Source organism: Enhydra lutris, unplaced genomic scaffold (genome assembly GCF_002288905.1).
Source record: "Enhydra lutris kenyoni isolate GAN:26980312 unplaced genomic scaffold, ASM228890v2 scaffoldscaffold86, whole genome shotgun sequence".
NCBI lineage: Eukaryota > Metazoa > Chordata > Mammalia > Carnivora > Mustelidae > Enhydra > Enhydra lutris.
In genome coordinates, this window is record NW_019154170.1 from 3,347,857 (window position 1) to 3,363,011 (window position 15,155).

General features: G+C 61.1%; 1 protein-coding gene across 4 annotated transcripts; it reads right to left on the reverse strand.

The window, feature by feature from the left end:
• Positions 1-401: 401 nt before the first annotated feature.
• On the reverse strand, positions 402-13,480 carry LOC111161829 (coiled-coil domain containing 94). 4 transcript variants are annotated; one of them, XM_022525825.1, is made up of 8 exons: positions 13,262-13,480; positions 11,499-11,599; positions 10,187-10,331; positions 7,692-7,826; positions 5,415-5,596; positions 4,670-4,793; positions 1,968-2,115; positions 402-1,807 (listed from the first exon to the last, which is right to left on the reverse strand). In XM_022525825.1, exons 1-8 carry the CDS (start codon positions 13,283-13,285, stop codon positions 1,677-1,679), a joined length of 990 nt encoding a protein of 329 aa, XP_022381533.1. In that variant the 5' UTR covers positions 13,286-13,480; the 3' UTR covers positions 402-1,676. The 4 variants fall into 4 exon arrangements, with proteins under 4 accessions (XP_022381533.1, XP_022381532.1, XP_022381535.1 ...); XM_022525824.1 differs by having other exon boundaries at positions 402-1,789; positions 1,899-2,115; XM_022525827.1 differs by lacking the exon at positions 13,262-13,480 and adding an exon at positions 11,751-12,788 and having other exon boundaries at positions 402-1,789; positions 1,899-2,115.
• Positions 13,481-15,155: the final 1,675 nt, after the last annotated feature.

A 15,155-nucleotide genomic window follows, 5' to 3' on the forward strand; every position in this document is an offset into this window, starting at 1 on the left:
TACATATATTTATTTGTTTTTTGAGCGGGCAACTTGCTGTGGCAAACTCAGAGGAGGGCGTCTGCCCGAGCTCAGCAGGGGCCCAGCGAGGGGCAAGGACTGCTCCCACGTTAGCTGTTACTGCTAAGGGGACCCCGTGAACTGCATCCCGCAGCTGGCACCCGTTCTCAAGTGACCCCGGGCAGCAGAGCCGCGGGCATGGGGTGAGCCTGGAAATCGGGGTGAGGGCGGTGTCAGCACCTTCCCCTGGAGGCTGTGGGGAGCAGAGCAGGAAGAGCAGAGCTGGGCGACCCAGACGGGGGCTGGCAACCCTTCTCTATCCGGGACCTGACGGTAAACCTGACCTGTTGGCTCTGCCGCCACGGAGCAAAGCAACCATACCTCATACGCACACAAATGGGCATGCTGCTGTGCCAATAAACCTTTATTCACAAAAATAGGCCATGGGCCAGCTTTGGCCCGCCAATCATAGTTTGCTGATCCGGGTTTCAGAACGGGATCCACAATCTGCAGCAAAGAACAGGGACAGCTGGCACGCACACATGGCCACAAGGAGGTTGGCTTCAAGGGACGGGAGCTCAGGAAATGGGCTGCGGGGATGCATCAGAGTGAGCGGGGCCCCACGCCTCCTCATCTCTCCCACAAGTGCTTCCTGGGTTGGATGCTCTCCCCCAGCCGCTGGTCTGAACAGACCCATCCCAGGCACCTCGCGCGACGATGCTGACTTTGACTCTGGGGAAAGCGGGCTGGGCAGGCTGCGAAGTGCCCACAGCTGGCTCTCCGGCACGGGGCACTGATCTGTGTGCGGACTCCCACGGTGTAAATACTCCCACCACGGCCAAGGTGACCACAGAGAGGATGCTGCGGGGGGCCGAACTGGGGGGAGGGATGCACCGACCAGAATCTGCATTCCAGAACTTGGGCCCCCCGGGGTCCTGTTTCCAGGGTGAGGTGGGGACCCGGGGCCTCCCAGCCATACCCGCCCAGAAGTCATTGCAGGAATGCGGATCCCCAATGTGGGGCTTCTCGGCTCCCACACTCTGCCAGCGAGAAGCACAAAGCCGCATTCCCAGATGACGAACAAATGTGAGTATGCGAGAGGCCGGCGACGCTGGGGGTGGGGGGGCGGGAGAGCAGAGCTGGGGTCAGGAGCTGAAGGAGTCTGGCGGGAGCACAGGACCTTCAACCAGAACGCTCTGGAGTGGGCGAGAACTATTCCAGAGCCGGAGTTGGGCAACCTTGAAACAACGCGAGCTCCGGAATCGATTTCCCGTCACGTGACCAGCGGCTGGCCCGGCGGTCTAGTGCTACATCACAAATCCCCCCCAGATGCCCACTAATCAACGGACCTTTACCGTCTCTCAGCTTCCGAGAGCCAAGAGGCCGGATTAGCCACGTTGTGAGGACCAGAGAGGCCTGCCGGGAGCAGGGAGCTCTCCCAGGATGCCACGGCCCTAAACGGAGGGCCAGGAGGGCAGCAGTGTCAGCTGGGGTCCCCAAGGTCCCCGAGGTCCCCAAGGGCTGGCAGGTGGGGGGAGAGGACAGAAACCGAGTCCCTTGGTCGAAGCCCTTGCTGGCCCTGCCTGCCGCAGAGGACCTCTGGGTTCGTCCAGTCACGCATGGCTCTGGCTGGTGCTCTGGACGCGGGACCTCGACCTGGGGAAGGGCCTGGGATCTCAGTTGCTGCCGCTGCTGTCCTCGCTGTCCGAGTAGGCCCCCAGCTGGCTCAGGGAGGAGGTGCCCGGCAACTGGGGTGCACGGTCAGCTGCTTTGCTGCTCCGCACGGGCCCTGGGCGAGAGAGGAGAGCTGGCGCACCTGGCCTCAACCCCAAGCCCCCCACCCACCACTCAGATGGTCCCGCCCACCCCCCAAACCCCAGAGGAGGGCCTGCTATCACCTGGTGGCCCCCTGAGGCACTGCGCTCCAGTCACAGGAGGGGGTGGGGGGCTGGGGGGTGTGCGCCGACCCTTCGAGGTGGGCGAAGCCAGGCCCTGCCGCGAGTTGCAACCCGGGTCTGTGTTCTTCACCACGACTAGGCCCGACAGCTGGGGCCTGCTGCCAAGGGTGCCGACACTCCGTTCCCAGCTTTCCACCTTCCTCTTGGCTTTTGGGGCCTGGGGGTGAGGGGTGGCATGAGTGGGTGAACTGGCCCCAATCCCACCTTCTCCGGCCTCCCCGCACTTACACTTCCTGAATCACACCACGCCTTCTCCCCTCTGGGTCTTTATCCACGCCATTCCCTCCACCTGCAATGCCCCCCTTCCTCTAAGGCATCTGGTGAACTCCTACTCATCCTTCAATACCCCATCCAGGCATCAGCTCCTCTGAGAAACCTTTCTTTACAGTTTGAGATCATGTGATCGAGCGAGTGCTGCATGTCCACGCCCTCAGTGGGCTCCACTGCCTCCGGACGTAACCCCCTCACCCACGCTAGGGGTTCCTGTTGTGTTCACGACTGGGTCCACGGTGCCACAGACAACTCTTGGCATGAAGGTGCTCTACCAATGTGTTTGATGGAGTGAGGGAAAATGGAGGCTCCCACTCTGGGGACTAGCGAGGGGAAGGTAGAGAGGGGCTCAGGCCCATCTCCATCCGGCTCTTCAACTGTATGGGCAGGGACCCCTTTAATCTGTTTTATGTTGAAACAGAGGAACCGGAATCCAGGGACCTCAGGAGGTCCTGTCTGAGCTGGGAGCTGGAGCTGCCGGGGGCACGAGGGACGGGGTGCTGCCTTCCGGGGGCCACCATCCGAGGGAGGAGGGAGGACGGACCAGAGAACAGATCGACAGGACGTCTGTCCTGACAGGTGGTGTGACACGAAGAAAGACTTCAGTGTGGCGTGACAGCTGAGGGAACAGCGGCCGGTCAATAGGGCGGTTGGGGCCAGGTCTCCTCAGAGAGGGGCTGTGCGCCGCCATCAGAATGAGGAGTTAACAAGCAGAGACGTGAGGGACCGCACTCTGAGCGGTGGAGCGTGAGGCCAAGGCCTGGAGCGGGGACACCAGAGGGCTGGTTCGGCTGAAGCAGGGAGCGCGGGAGGGGGACCCTGCAGGCGCATGGCCGCATGTGGCCACCTGTGCACCGGCCGGGGCCCCTCGAGCGAGCGCGGACAGGGACAGATGTGGTCCAGTGGGTTACAGAGAGAGACCAGCCATTCCAGCTGCCGCTTTCTGAACTGACCCACGTGGCCCCCACGGCGGGCCAGCACTAGCCCTCGTGAGCCTCCTCCCCAAGCCTGCGTCCGCCCATGACATGCACTGCCACTAAGCAAAACCGTGGACACAGAAGCCACGGAGCGGAAGGGGATAGACGTCATGGCAAGGCTTTGGGAGGTCTCAATGGAACTGTGTGGTGCAAACAAAACAAGAAGCGTGTCCTCAAACTAGGTGCAAGGAAGACGCCTGGAACAGATGCGTGGGGGGGGGGACAGCAAAGGAACCCAGACTGCTCTCACGGTGGCTCCGATCTCCTCTTCCGAGTAAAAGAAGAAAAGAGGAAATTTTAGACAATTCTGGGGGCGGTTTATTTAAGAAAGACAGTGTGAGACTTGGCAGCAGGGGACAGCACCTCAAGGAAAATGTCCTGGTTGTGTCTGAGAGTAAGGGATGGGCATGCATGACCCCCAGGGCCATTCTCTCCCAGGGACAGTCACGGAGCCTCTTTGGGAACATGGCTGCGCCCCTCCCCCCAAAGACTACATTTCCCATCCTCCTTTGCAGCACGATGTGCTCAGGTGGCTGAGCTCTGACCAATGGCATGCGTGCCACTGCCAATGGGTTGTGTGGGATGGGAGCCCTGACCATCCTCCTCCCTGACTGGGCCCTTGCCCCTGGCTAGGATGTGAGGGTGAAGCAGTGAGGGCAGGCCCCCGGCCGCCACCCCCAGGCCACTAGAACCGAGAGCAGGACGCTGCCTAGGCCCGATGCCGTTCTGCGTGGCTGAGCACAACTTTTCAACAGACAAGTCACCTCCATGCAGTTGGAACAGCATGACTGGGTCCCACCCAGCGGCTGAACCTGCGTCTGGCTGGCAGGGACCACGAACACGTGGGAGTGAAAATAAAACATGTCTGGGGTGACCGCTACTTGTCATTTCTCGCTTTAGTGTCCCATCTTCGATTAACAGGCCAGCGTGGCCTTGACCGCCCTGGATGAGACGCTGTGCTGAAAAGTGCTAGCAGTCCCCTGCCAGATGCTCCTCCCCGCTCCCTGCTGCCAGCCCAGGGCCAGCGAGAGGCCCCCAGGCCCCCTGCAACTCACTAGTCCCGCTGCTCTAGTACCTGGCGGGTACCCCTCCCAGCCCCACCCTGGCCAGAAGCCGTGACCCCAGAGCTGGGACCCACGCTCCCAGAGAGAGCAGACAGACAAGCTGCAAAGAGCGCGGGTCCCTGAGTGCTGGGAGCAGTACGGCCTGCAAGTCCTGGCGGTCACCCCAGGGCTGTTATGGGGACTGAGAAACACACATCCATGCTCCTAAGTCTCCAAGTCTGGGGGTCTGCCCGTCTCAGTGGCTGAGCAGGGGCTGGCCCACTGCCGGCTCTGGAGACGAGGCTATCCTGGCTCGCAGCTGGGCCTGCTGACTCACAGTCGGTCTCTGGCCGTTGGTGCTGGGCCCAGCTCCCCCTCTCTGCTGCCCCCCAAAGCCCTCGGGGGGTGCAGGCACACTCACCTCCTCCAGGATGTCGGTGGGCCTGGGCCGGAGGGCCAGCCGCGGTGGGGCAGGAGCCGCCGCCTCCTCCTCCGAGTCAGAGTCCTCCAGCAGCCGGCGTCTGCGCGCCTCCTCCACCAAGGCCCTGTGGGATCACCACCCCCAACAGGAGTGAGCGTGGCAGCGAGGGGCCCCCAGACTCCCCACAATCCTCTCTGGCCACCCAGGGCGGTGCGGTTAAGTGCTGACCCTGGCCCGCCTTGGCCGGAACCCCGGCTGGGAGCTCCCCACACGACAGTCCCCTTGACTGACGCTGCGACCAGGACCACCCAGCGCCTGGCACTCCGAAGGTGCTCCACGAGGACTCCGCTCTCCCTGGGCGCCATTCGCCACCCACCCGCCCTGGGAATGCAGAAGCCAAACCGGGGCCCCGTTCAGATTCCGGAAGAGGGAGGCGGCGATGAGACGGAGATGGGGAAGCAGAGGGAAGGTTCCAGGGCAGTCAGGGCCGTGCGGAAAGTGTGGACACAGCAGGCCCAGGCCTGAGGGACCCCACCCTGCCGAATCATCAAAGCTGGGGGGTGATGCTGTGACCCCGACACAGACCCCACGGGAGAGAAGGTGAGATGTGGGGGGAGCACGGGAAAGGCTCCTGCAGAAGGGCCCCCTGAGGGAGCCACGGAAGACCCAGAAGGGCGCCGCGGGCAGAGGCCTGAGCAAAGGCTGTGAGCGCCCGGGATGCTGCCCGCCCGCCAGGCGCACTCACGCCGTCTCGCACTCGTCCTCCTCCTGCTCCTGCTTCTGCCGCTCGTCCTCCGACAGCCGGTGCTGCCGCAGCATGGCCTCGAAATCCACGTGGGCCTGCCGCTGGTTCAGGTCCTTGAGCTCCTGCAGGTTCTCCAGAACCTCCATCTCCAGCTTCGAGTCCTTGGTCCGGTTCTCCAGCACCTGGTGGGCAGGACCCAGGCTCAGTGAACGGCTACTGGGGCTGCGGGGGCCGGGGTGGGGGGGGGGGCAGGCGGCACCTGCCAGGGGAGGAGCCCCCACGCCCACCCGCACCCACGGCGCCTGCGCGGGGGCCTCCTGCCCCGTCCCCCCACTGCACCCATTCCCCAGCTCAGAGCAGAAAGGCGTGGGGATGGGGGCTGGTCTGCTGAGGCTGCACCGCCAGGTGTCCAGCCCAGCCACGACATGACACAAAAGTAAAAACTAAGAGGAGGGGCCTGGCTGGCTGTTATGGGGACATGTGACTCGATCTCCAGGCCAGGAGTTCGAACCCCACGCTGGGTGCGCAGCTTACTTAAAAATAACAGTAACCAAGATTAAAAAACGCGTCTGAGCAATCACGACGCGCCGGGCCCCAGGCTGACACGTGGCCGAGCGTGATCTAGTTCCACCCCTGCGACAACACCAGCCCAGGTCTCTGAGGCATGGGTGGGAAGCTGGCACCGGCCTCTTCAGGGCTGCTGGGACTGCGGCCAGAGGGAAGTGGCAGTCCCGGGGGTTTGAATATGTGTCCCCCAATTCTCTTGATATTTCTCCCCTGAAAAAGCGGAGCCTCATTCCCCTTCCTATGAGTGCGGGCTGGACTCCGGGCCCCGCTCCGAGCGAGTGGGGTGTGATGGGACAACAGCATGTCCCTCCTGGCTCCTCTGGATCGCTGGCTCTGGGGAAGCTGGTGCTGCGTCGTGCGGGGGTGCAGACGCCTCTGTGGCAAGGACGTGGCCAGCTGAGCCTTCAGGAGATGCGGCCTCTGGAGAGACCCTGGGCCCGAACCACCCAGCTCAGCTCCCTGGGCCTCCTGAGCCCCAGAAACTGGAGCAACAGAAATGTCTGTAAAGTTGCAGTTTTGGGGTAACTTGGGCCATAAGCCCCCGTGGTCGTGTGGGTGGACCAGGATGGACATGACCGTGCAGGCCGCTGCGGGACACAGTCCCTTCAGCAGAGCCTGCTTCCCTCCCTGCCACTCCGCTCACTGCGGAGAACCCGCGTCCGGTCCGATGCGCGGCTCAGAGAACAGCCAGGAGTGGCATGGGGGGCCCGGGGATGGGGTGGCTTTGCGGGGGTGGGGGAGGCCGGAAGGAACACAGACGTCATTCCATTTCCGAGAAAGATGACCAAACTGGCCAGCGGAAGAGGACGGTTTGTTTGAAGAGGGCCGGTCAGAGTTTCATCATGCAGGGATTCCCGCGTACGTGCTGGGCCCCGTCCCAAGAGTCTCCCGTGTACAAACTCACTTAAGCCCCACACGACCTCTGAGGCCGGTCATCAAAGCCATTTGATATACCAGGATTCTGAAGCCCAGAGAGGCCAAGTGCCTTGCCCAAGGTCACACAGCCAGGAAACCTTCAAGAGAACGTTTCCTTCCACGCTTCTAGTCTTCACAGCCACCAGTCATGGGTGTCCTCTGTGCAAACTGGCGGGAGCCGGCCGCAGGAAGCACCTCGCCTTCTCAAGTCCGACTTCCTGCCCCTCGGATTCGTTCTCCCCAGTTGCATGACAGTTTGTCCCCAGCTCCACAGCTTAAAACCCAGGGATCTCGCTGTCCCCTGGCCGGTGTAGGTTCCGGGCCCAGTGCAGTGTGGCTGGGTTCTCCATCAAGGCTTCCGGAAGCGAAATCAGGGGCTGGGGTCTTGCCCGAGGCCTGGCCTGGCTCGGACTGCTGGCAGAGTCTTCTTCCCTCTGGCTGTGGGACTGAGGTCCCCGCGTTCTTGCTGGCTATTGACAGGGGGCCACATGGGCCCCCACTCTAGGCCGGCTCCTTCACACCGCTAACGTCTTCTAGACCCAGACGAAGGGCTCAGGTGAGAGGTCCGGCCCGCTGGACAGCCTCCCTCTCCCGAGGTCGACTGTGACCCAATGTAACCACCTGATCACAGGTGTGAGATTCCTGCACGCGCACTCTGGGGGCTGCACAGGGGGTGTGGCCAGGGGGTGGGCTCCTGGGACCACTTTGGGGCTCTGCCGACCACACCTGCCCACCCCATCGCCCTGCCCAGGGCCCGAGGCAGGAAGCGGCGCCAGCAGCAGGCACCGGCCTCACCTTCATGGGGTTGTTGAGCTCCTCGTCCTCCCGCTCCTTCTGTACCCTCTTCTCCTCCTCCTCCAGGAGCTTCTCCGCCTGGAAGTTCCGTGTGGCTCCGTGCTCCATGGTGTAGTCGGTGTTCTCGGGGTCCGTCTGCAACAGAGGACAGGCAGACGTCAGTCTGGCCCTGGGCACAGGAGTTTCTGCTGGCCAGCAGCCGGCCGCCTGGGCACCTCCTCTCTGTGCCTCACTCCTGCTCGTCCCCTTCCGGGTCTTTTTTTAAATTTGAAGATTTACTTTAGAGAGAAAATAAGAGCGAGCATGAGCCACAGGGCCGAGGAGGATGGAGAGAGCCTCTCAAGTGGACTCCTCCCCACCCCCGAGGGCCGAGCCCAACATGGAGCCTGACCCGGCGCTTGACCTCACGACGCTGAGATCAAGACCTGAACTGAAACCAAGAGTTGGGACACTCAAACACTGCGCAACGTCCCCTGGCTGCCCCGCTTGTCTTGTCTCAATGCCTGGGTTGGACACTACTTTCTAGTGCCCCTGTCCTCTTTCCTAAAAACTTCAGAACCCTCTGCACCTGCCCGATGCCTCCCTCCGACCTCTGCCCGACCGCGAATGTGAGTCTCCAGCCTTTGCACGTGCCCCGTCTTCCTGTCTGCTGTGTGTGCGCACACGTGTTCACGGTTTCCCGTACTCATAAATCACATATCAGTACGTAGAGTGGGCTCCTACGCGCGTCTGGAATGCAGAGCGGAAACACAAGCTGGCATCCCAGACGAGACCCTGGAGCGCAGAGTCGGCATCAGGGGGAACACGGAAACCCACCCGGTGTGTGGCTCGTGGCTAACGGTGACGTTCAGGGTCGGTTTCTCGCTGCGACAGAGACAGAGGCACTGCGGGTGCAGAGGATGTGGACAGGAGGGGAAGCGGGCGACGGTCAGGTGGGACCCTTGGTGCCAGCCCCGCCGCCTCACCGTGGGTGGGCAAGTAGCCCCGATACGGAAAGGGTCACTAGAAGAGAAAGTGTGAGGACGACGGGGATCCTGTGTCCCGGAAACCGCACGAGTGCCTCCCGAGCGTTTGTTTCCAGGCTCGGGGCTGGCCGGGCGGCGGGAGCAGCAGGCGGACTTCTAGCGCCGGCCTCGCAGTTCTGAGTTCTGTGTCCGCCACGCGCAGGCACGGGGACCCGTGACCCACACGTGCAGCCCCGGCCACTTAACCGCCAGAAGCTCTTCAGCAGGAGGGCCGATCCGTACCGTCTTGCCAGAGCTCCTCTAGTCTTTAAAAATGCATATATATTTGTAAATATCTAAATCGTAAATATCGTAGAAACACATACGTATCATTACCATTCAGGAAAAAGAGAGATCATTTTCTGGAAAGGACCCAAGTGTCCATCCAGGGGACAGAGGGCAGCATACAACGTGGTGTGTTCCCACGCGGGAACGTGACTGAGCGTGAGGCGGGAGGAGCCCCACCACACACCACGGTCGGGGGAACCCGGAACCACACCAGGAAACGTGCACGAGGACAGGGCACAGGGCACCCTGAGTGAGAACCATCGTGATGGGCATGTCCGCAGGTGGAGAGCAGACGGAGGCTCCTGGGGGGGGCCCAACGGGGACCGACTGCTAATGGTTACGGGGCTCATTTTGGGGGTGACGGAAATTTCCTGGAACTGGGCACAGGGTCAGCTTAGTCCTCTGTGAGCACACTAAGCGCCACCGAATCAGACACCGTATGTGGTACGTGAACCCCATCTCACTACAGATGTTTAAAAAAGTACTCCAAGGGGGCGCCTGGGGCCCTCAGGTCATGATTCCAGGGTCCTGGGATCGAGCCCCACATGAGGCTCCCTGCTCAGTGGGAAGCCTGCTTCTCCCTCTCCCACTCCCCCTGCTTGTGTTCCCTCTCTTGCTGTGTCTCTGTCAAAAAAAAAAGGGGGGGGACCCCAAATAGGGGCGCCCAGGGCGGGGAGTGGGGCACAGTCTGTTGAGCATCTGACCCCTGATTTCGGCTCAGGTCATGATCTCCACATGGTGAGATCGAGCCCCTCGCCGGGATCATGGCCAGCAAGGGGTCTGCTTGAGATTTTCTCTCCCTCTGCCCCTCCCACCCCTCAGCTTGTGCATGTACTCGCTCCCTCTCAAATACATAAATAAATCTCAAAAAAAAGTAATCAAAATATGTCATTCTTTCAATGTCCTTTTTTTTTTTTACACCCAAAGGGAAAAGAGTTAGGTAAAAAAAAATTCCAACAGAACATAAAGTCCTCGGGCGCTCCCCCAAATTCTCAACACGGTTGTGACCATGACCGGCCATGCGCGTCACTGTGGGGTCTGCTCCCTGAATCCCGTGTCGTTGAACACCCGGGCCTTTGTACATGATGATGCCGGAAACAAGCCTGTCTCCTGGGGATGGGGTGACACGGGTGCTCCATGGAGGGAGAGGACGGGAGCAGGGAGCCCCCAGGGGAAGGACCCACCGGCGGGGCTGGTGTCTACCTTGAAGGTGATCTCTGCCAGGCACCGCGTGCACTTGATGTAGAAGCGGAAGATGGGCAGGCCCAGGTAGGCCTCATTCTGCACCGTCTCCTTGCGCGCATTGAACTTCTTGCCCTTGTAAATGTACTCTCCGCACGTCTTACACCTGCAGGGCAGGACAGAGGGACTCAAGCCACCCCAGCACCCTGGTTCCTCCTGGTGGCATTCTGGCAGGTGGCTGCTGGCATACCCCCGGGACGGGGAGCTCCCTCCCTCCCTCCTGAGGCAGCCTGTCTCAGATTCCCCCAACCTAGCATGCACTTCCTAGTATGTGCCTGGCCCTTGGCCCCTGGGCCCCCTGCTGGGGAAGCACCCAGACAGCCCAGACCTGCTGAGACACGCCTGTCACACACTCGCAATGGCCTGGCTGGCACTCGGGGGGTATCCTGTTCCCCACAGCGTCCCCTGTGTTGCCAAGGCCCTGGCACACTGCAGGTGCCCAAAAGGATTGCTGAATTGTAAAAATGAGTGAATGAAGGAGAGAAATGGACCAATGATATGCAAACGCACACTGAGTTTCACAGAACGAGGGGTCTGATGACCAGGTGTTTGACTTCAACATGCTAAAATGTGAAAAAAGCACGAGGCTCAGAATCTGTAAGACACAGTAATTGCGAAGCCATACAAAGGCCAAGATCTGGGATGGTGAGGGAGAGGGAATTATGGAAGGGGTCAGACAGGGGGTCATAGGGGACTCTCGGGGAGTGACAGTTTTTCTAAGATTTTATTAAAATAGTTTTTTAAAACATGTATTTTTAGAACTTGTTATTTTTTTAAATTAATCTCTACACCTAACATGGGGCTTGAACTCACGACCCTGAGATCAAGAGGGTCGACCAGCTGAGCCAGCCAGGTGTCCCTGAGAGGGTGGGGTTTAAGCCAAGACCTGTGGGGTGAAGAGCCGGCCAGGTGAGAGCAGAAGGAATAATGATCCGGGCAGAAGGAACAGCCTGTACAAAGGTCCTGGGGTATGAAGAAGTGTGCCTGCTGGAGGCGGGGAAAGAGTACACAGGGTCCCATCTCTGCACTCACACTTATAACCCACAATCAAGATCTCGAGGCAGACACTGGCTGGGGGCTCAGAGTCAGGGGTGTTAATCCTGATCTGGGAGGAAAGGGAGGGTCAGCACAGTCCTGCGCTCGCTGGGTCAATGTCTCAGTGCTGGGAAGGAGTTACTCTCTGGGGATGTCAGGCACCAGGTGTGTCTGCCACGAATGATGTAGGGGGCCACGTGAGGGGCCACGTGGGGAGTCATACGGGGGGGGCACTCACCTCATGTTGAAGGGAGCCATCAGCCGCACCACGTACTGCCGATCCTTGGGGAGCTTGAGTTTGGGGATCTTTGACGGGTCAAAGTCGGGCGGGTAGTATTTCTATGGGAAGTAAAAGTGTCAGGGGAGCTGTTCCGGGTACAGAAGCAGGCCGGGGCAGAGGGAGGAGCTCTGGGGAGCTTGCCCAGGTCCCCAGGACCACCCTGCAGCTCCTAGGACTCCGCATACACTCATCCTTCTGGCTACCACTTACTATGGTGAAGGGACGCAGGGACACATCAGCAGAGGGAAAAGGTGTGTGGGAGCGGGTCCGGGGGACCAGGCACTTGCTTCCTGAGTCTGCTCCCCCGGAATCACACAGGACGTGTTGACTACCCCAGCGAGGAGATGACCACACATGGGAGATGGCATCTCCTGGAAGCTCACAGGGAGCCTGGGGCTCTCACCGCCTCGCAGCTTCCAACATTCTACACCCGGGAGGAGGCCGGCGCTCCGCATGATCCGTGTTGCTCACAGGAAGGGTGTCAGCCCTTGAACCATCCTGAGACTCCGGTTCCCGGGTGCCAGCCAAGGTCCCACCCCGCAAGCCAGCCGTTCCAAGGACTGCAGCCTCGGGCTGCCGTGCTAGCTGCCCCCACACAGGAGCCTGAGCGGGAGACGCGCAGGAGGCAGGTGTGGATCAGGGAACACAGCTCCGCGGATAATCCGAAAATAAAGCAGTCCGTGTGCTGAGCACCCGCGCGGGGCACTTCATAGCTCTTGCCTCACAGAACCCTTGCAGAGCCTCGTGGAGGCAGAGCGACGAGCCCCCATCACAGAGGGTAAACTGAGCCCCGGGGCGGACACGGCTCTGGGGGCGTGCAGCGAGGTCCGGGGCTCGGGAGCCCAGGTTACAGGGCCAGGGGCCTGGGTTCGAGTCCTCCACTCCCCGGGATCCCCCGCCTCCGGGGCCTCAGCGGGCCCGTCCGCTCGCAGGCTGGGATGAGCAGGGGCCGGCGCGGCAGCCCCGGGAACCGACGGGGAGAGCCGGCTGCCGGCTGGGTCGCCAGGGCCCGAGAACTCCCGCGGACATAGAGTCCAGCACCTGCCCCGGGCTGTGAGGACGCCCGCTCCGGACCCCTAACTCGAGTGCGGGAGACGAGAGCGCGGAGCCGCGGGAGCCGCACCGGCCCGGCCGCTCACATCTGGGCCCCTGGCCCGGCACGCGGGGCTTACACACTCCCACAACGGGGCGCTCACTCCCCGACGCGGAGCACACACGCCCCCGGGGGCCGCGCGCAGCGACTCGGAGCTCGGGGGCCGCATGCCGCCTTCCGAGCCCCACCGGACTCCCAACAGAGTCGTGAGCAGCCGAGGCGGCCGGGAGGGGGCGCCCCTGCCAGCCGAGCCGAAGAGCTGAGCCGAAGCCCCCCAAGAAACGCGACGCCCGGGACCCTGGGGGCGGGGCCTCAGGCGCCTGGAGGAGGAGCGAACGGCAATACGGCCGGGGCGGACCCCCCCCCCCCAAGGGACGTGACTGGCTAGCTCCCTCCGGCACACCCAATCAGGCGAAGCGCTGGGGCAAACATATTCAGCTCCGCCCCGAAAGGACGCAAGGGCCCACCCCTCACGGAAGGTGATTGGGAGGTGTCTGAAAGCCCCGCCCCGCCGAAGACCGTTGGCGAAGAGAAAAAGGTTCCAATAGGAGAACACAGGGAAACCCACCTAGGCCGGAGCTCCGAGGTGTCCCGCCCCCGGTAGAAAGCCTAGTCACAAAGTACTTACGTTTAAAACTTTTCGCTCCGACATCTTTGCCTCCTACTTGTCTCTCAAGCACGAGAAGAACGCTTAAGCTCGGTGTTCTCCGAACTTCTCTGACCGTCCCTTTTATTTCCGCTATCGTCACTTCCTCCGCTCTATTATTGGTAGGAGCATAGCACGCCCCCTTTCATTGGGTCTGGTCCCTGCCTGTCAAGATCCGAATCCGGCTACCTTACCTTCCGATCTGGACCCTCGAGAGTTTGCTACAAACGTTCCGGGGATCGGCTGATTTGAAGATCAGGGGAGGTCCTGCGCCCCCTAGAGGTGAGCAGCCGCTCACAAAAATTCCATCGTGGCGCGCCGTGGCCGCCGCTCGCGATGTTCCCTGTTCTTTACTCCTTTCTGGAGCGAACACGGCGGCTGTCATTGAGTGTTTACTCTGTGTGCTGGGCTGCATGTTCCTGTGTCCCTAGCGTGCACCCGGGGCCGGGAACAGCTCCCACGGACTACGCATGTCCACAGAGGAGCTGCCTGGACGCCCTCCCGCACGTTTACCTGGAGTCCGGGGCAGAGACTCGTACACCAGCTCCCGCCCCCACCTCCCCTGCGTGTGCACGCATCAGCTCCCGCCACCTCCCCTGCGTGTGCACGCGCTAGCTCCCTCATCCGCCTTCCCTGCACATGCACCCCAGCTCCCACACCCACCCGTCCTGCACGTGCACGCACCAGCTCCAGCACCCACCTGCCCTGCACGTGCTACAGAGCAGTGTTGGGACAGTGGGCATCCAAGATGGTGTGTGAGCTTCCCCGTGTCTGTTGGAAGGTTACCGCCAGCTCGCAGGTCCTAAAACCACACAAGTTTATTATGCTATGGTTTGGAGGTCAGGAGTGTAAAGTTGGGGCATTTGGGTGGCTCAGTGGCTTAGGCATGGGACTGGATCTCAGCTCAGATCATGATCTCAGGGTCCTGAGATCCAGCCCTGCGTTAGCATGAAGCCTGCTTGAGATCTCCCTCTCCCTCTGTCCTTCCCCTTTTGTGCGTTTTCTCTCTCCCGCCCTCTTTCTCTCCGGACTGGAGCGGAGAGAAGTCTAGGGTGGAAGGGAGGGGGCTCCAGGGCGGAATCTGTTTCCTTGACCTTCCCAGCTTCCAGGGTCCACCCACAGGCCACGAACTGCCCATGGATTTTTCTCTTGCCTTCAGTCCTGGTGTCTTTGGTCCTCAACCCCCGCCCCCTGCCTCCCCTACCCCAGCAAGAGAAATCGTCCCAAGCTCATGTCCTATTTGCCTCCACCCAGGCAGCTTTTCAGGAGGTAGGTGAACTCAACTGCTAAACTCACCCCTTCCCAGGCAGAGCCCTGCCCCCAGCCCCAGGACTCCTCCAGCCCCAGGCTCTGCCTTTGGTCCAGCCCTGACCCCATCCATGGGAGTGGGGATTCGCTGTGTGTGTCTTACTTCATCCTGGTCTCATCTGGGTCTACTGAAAAGAGGAGGGTCAGCAGGTTAGGCATCTGCCTTTGGCTCAGGTTATGATCCCAGGGTCCTGGGATCCATTGTGCTCCCTGCTCAGTAAGGAGCCTGCTTTTCCCTCTGCCCCCCCCCCGCCCCCACTGGAGCTCACTCTCTCAAATAAATAAATAAAATTTTTTTAATTTTTAAAAAGGATTTTATTTATTTATTTGACAGAGAAAGGGACAGCGAGAGAGGGAGCACAAAGCAGGGGGAGTGGGAGAGGGAGAAGCAGGCTTCCCGCTGAGCAGGGAGCCTGATGCAGGGGCTCGATGCCAGGACCCCGGGATCATGACCTGAGCCAAAGGCAGACGCTTAACGACTGAACCACCCAGGCGCCCCAATAATAAAATCTTTTTAAAAAATGAAAGGGGAGGAGTCCTGACTCCAGCAACAATCTTTTTTTAGTTA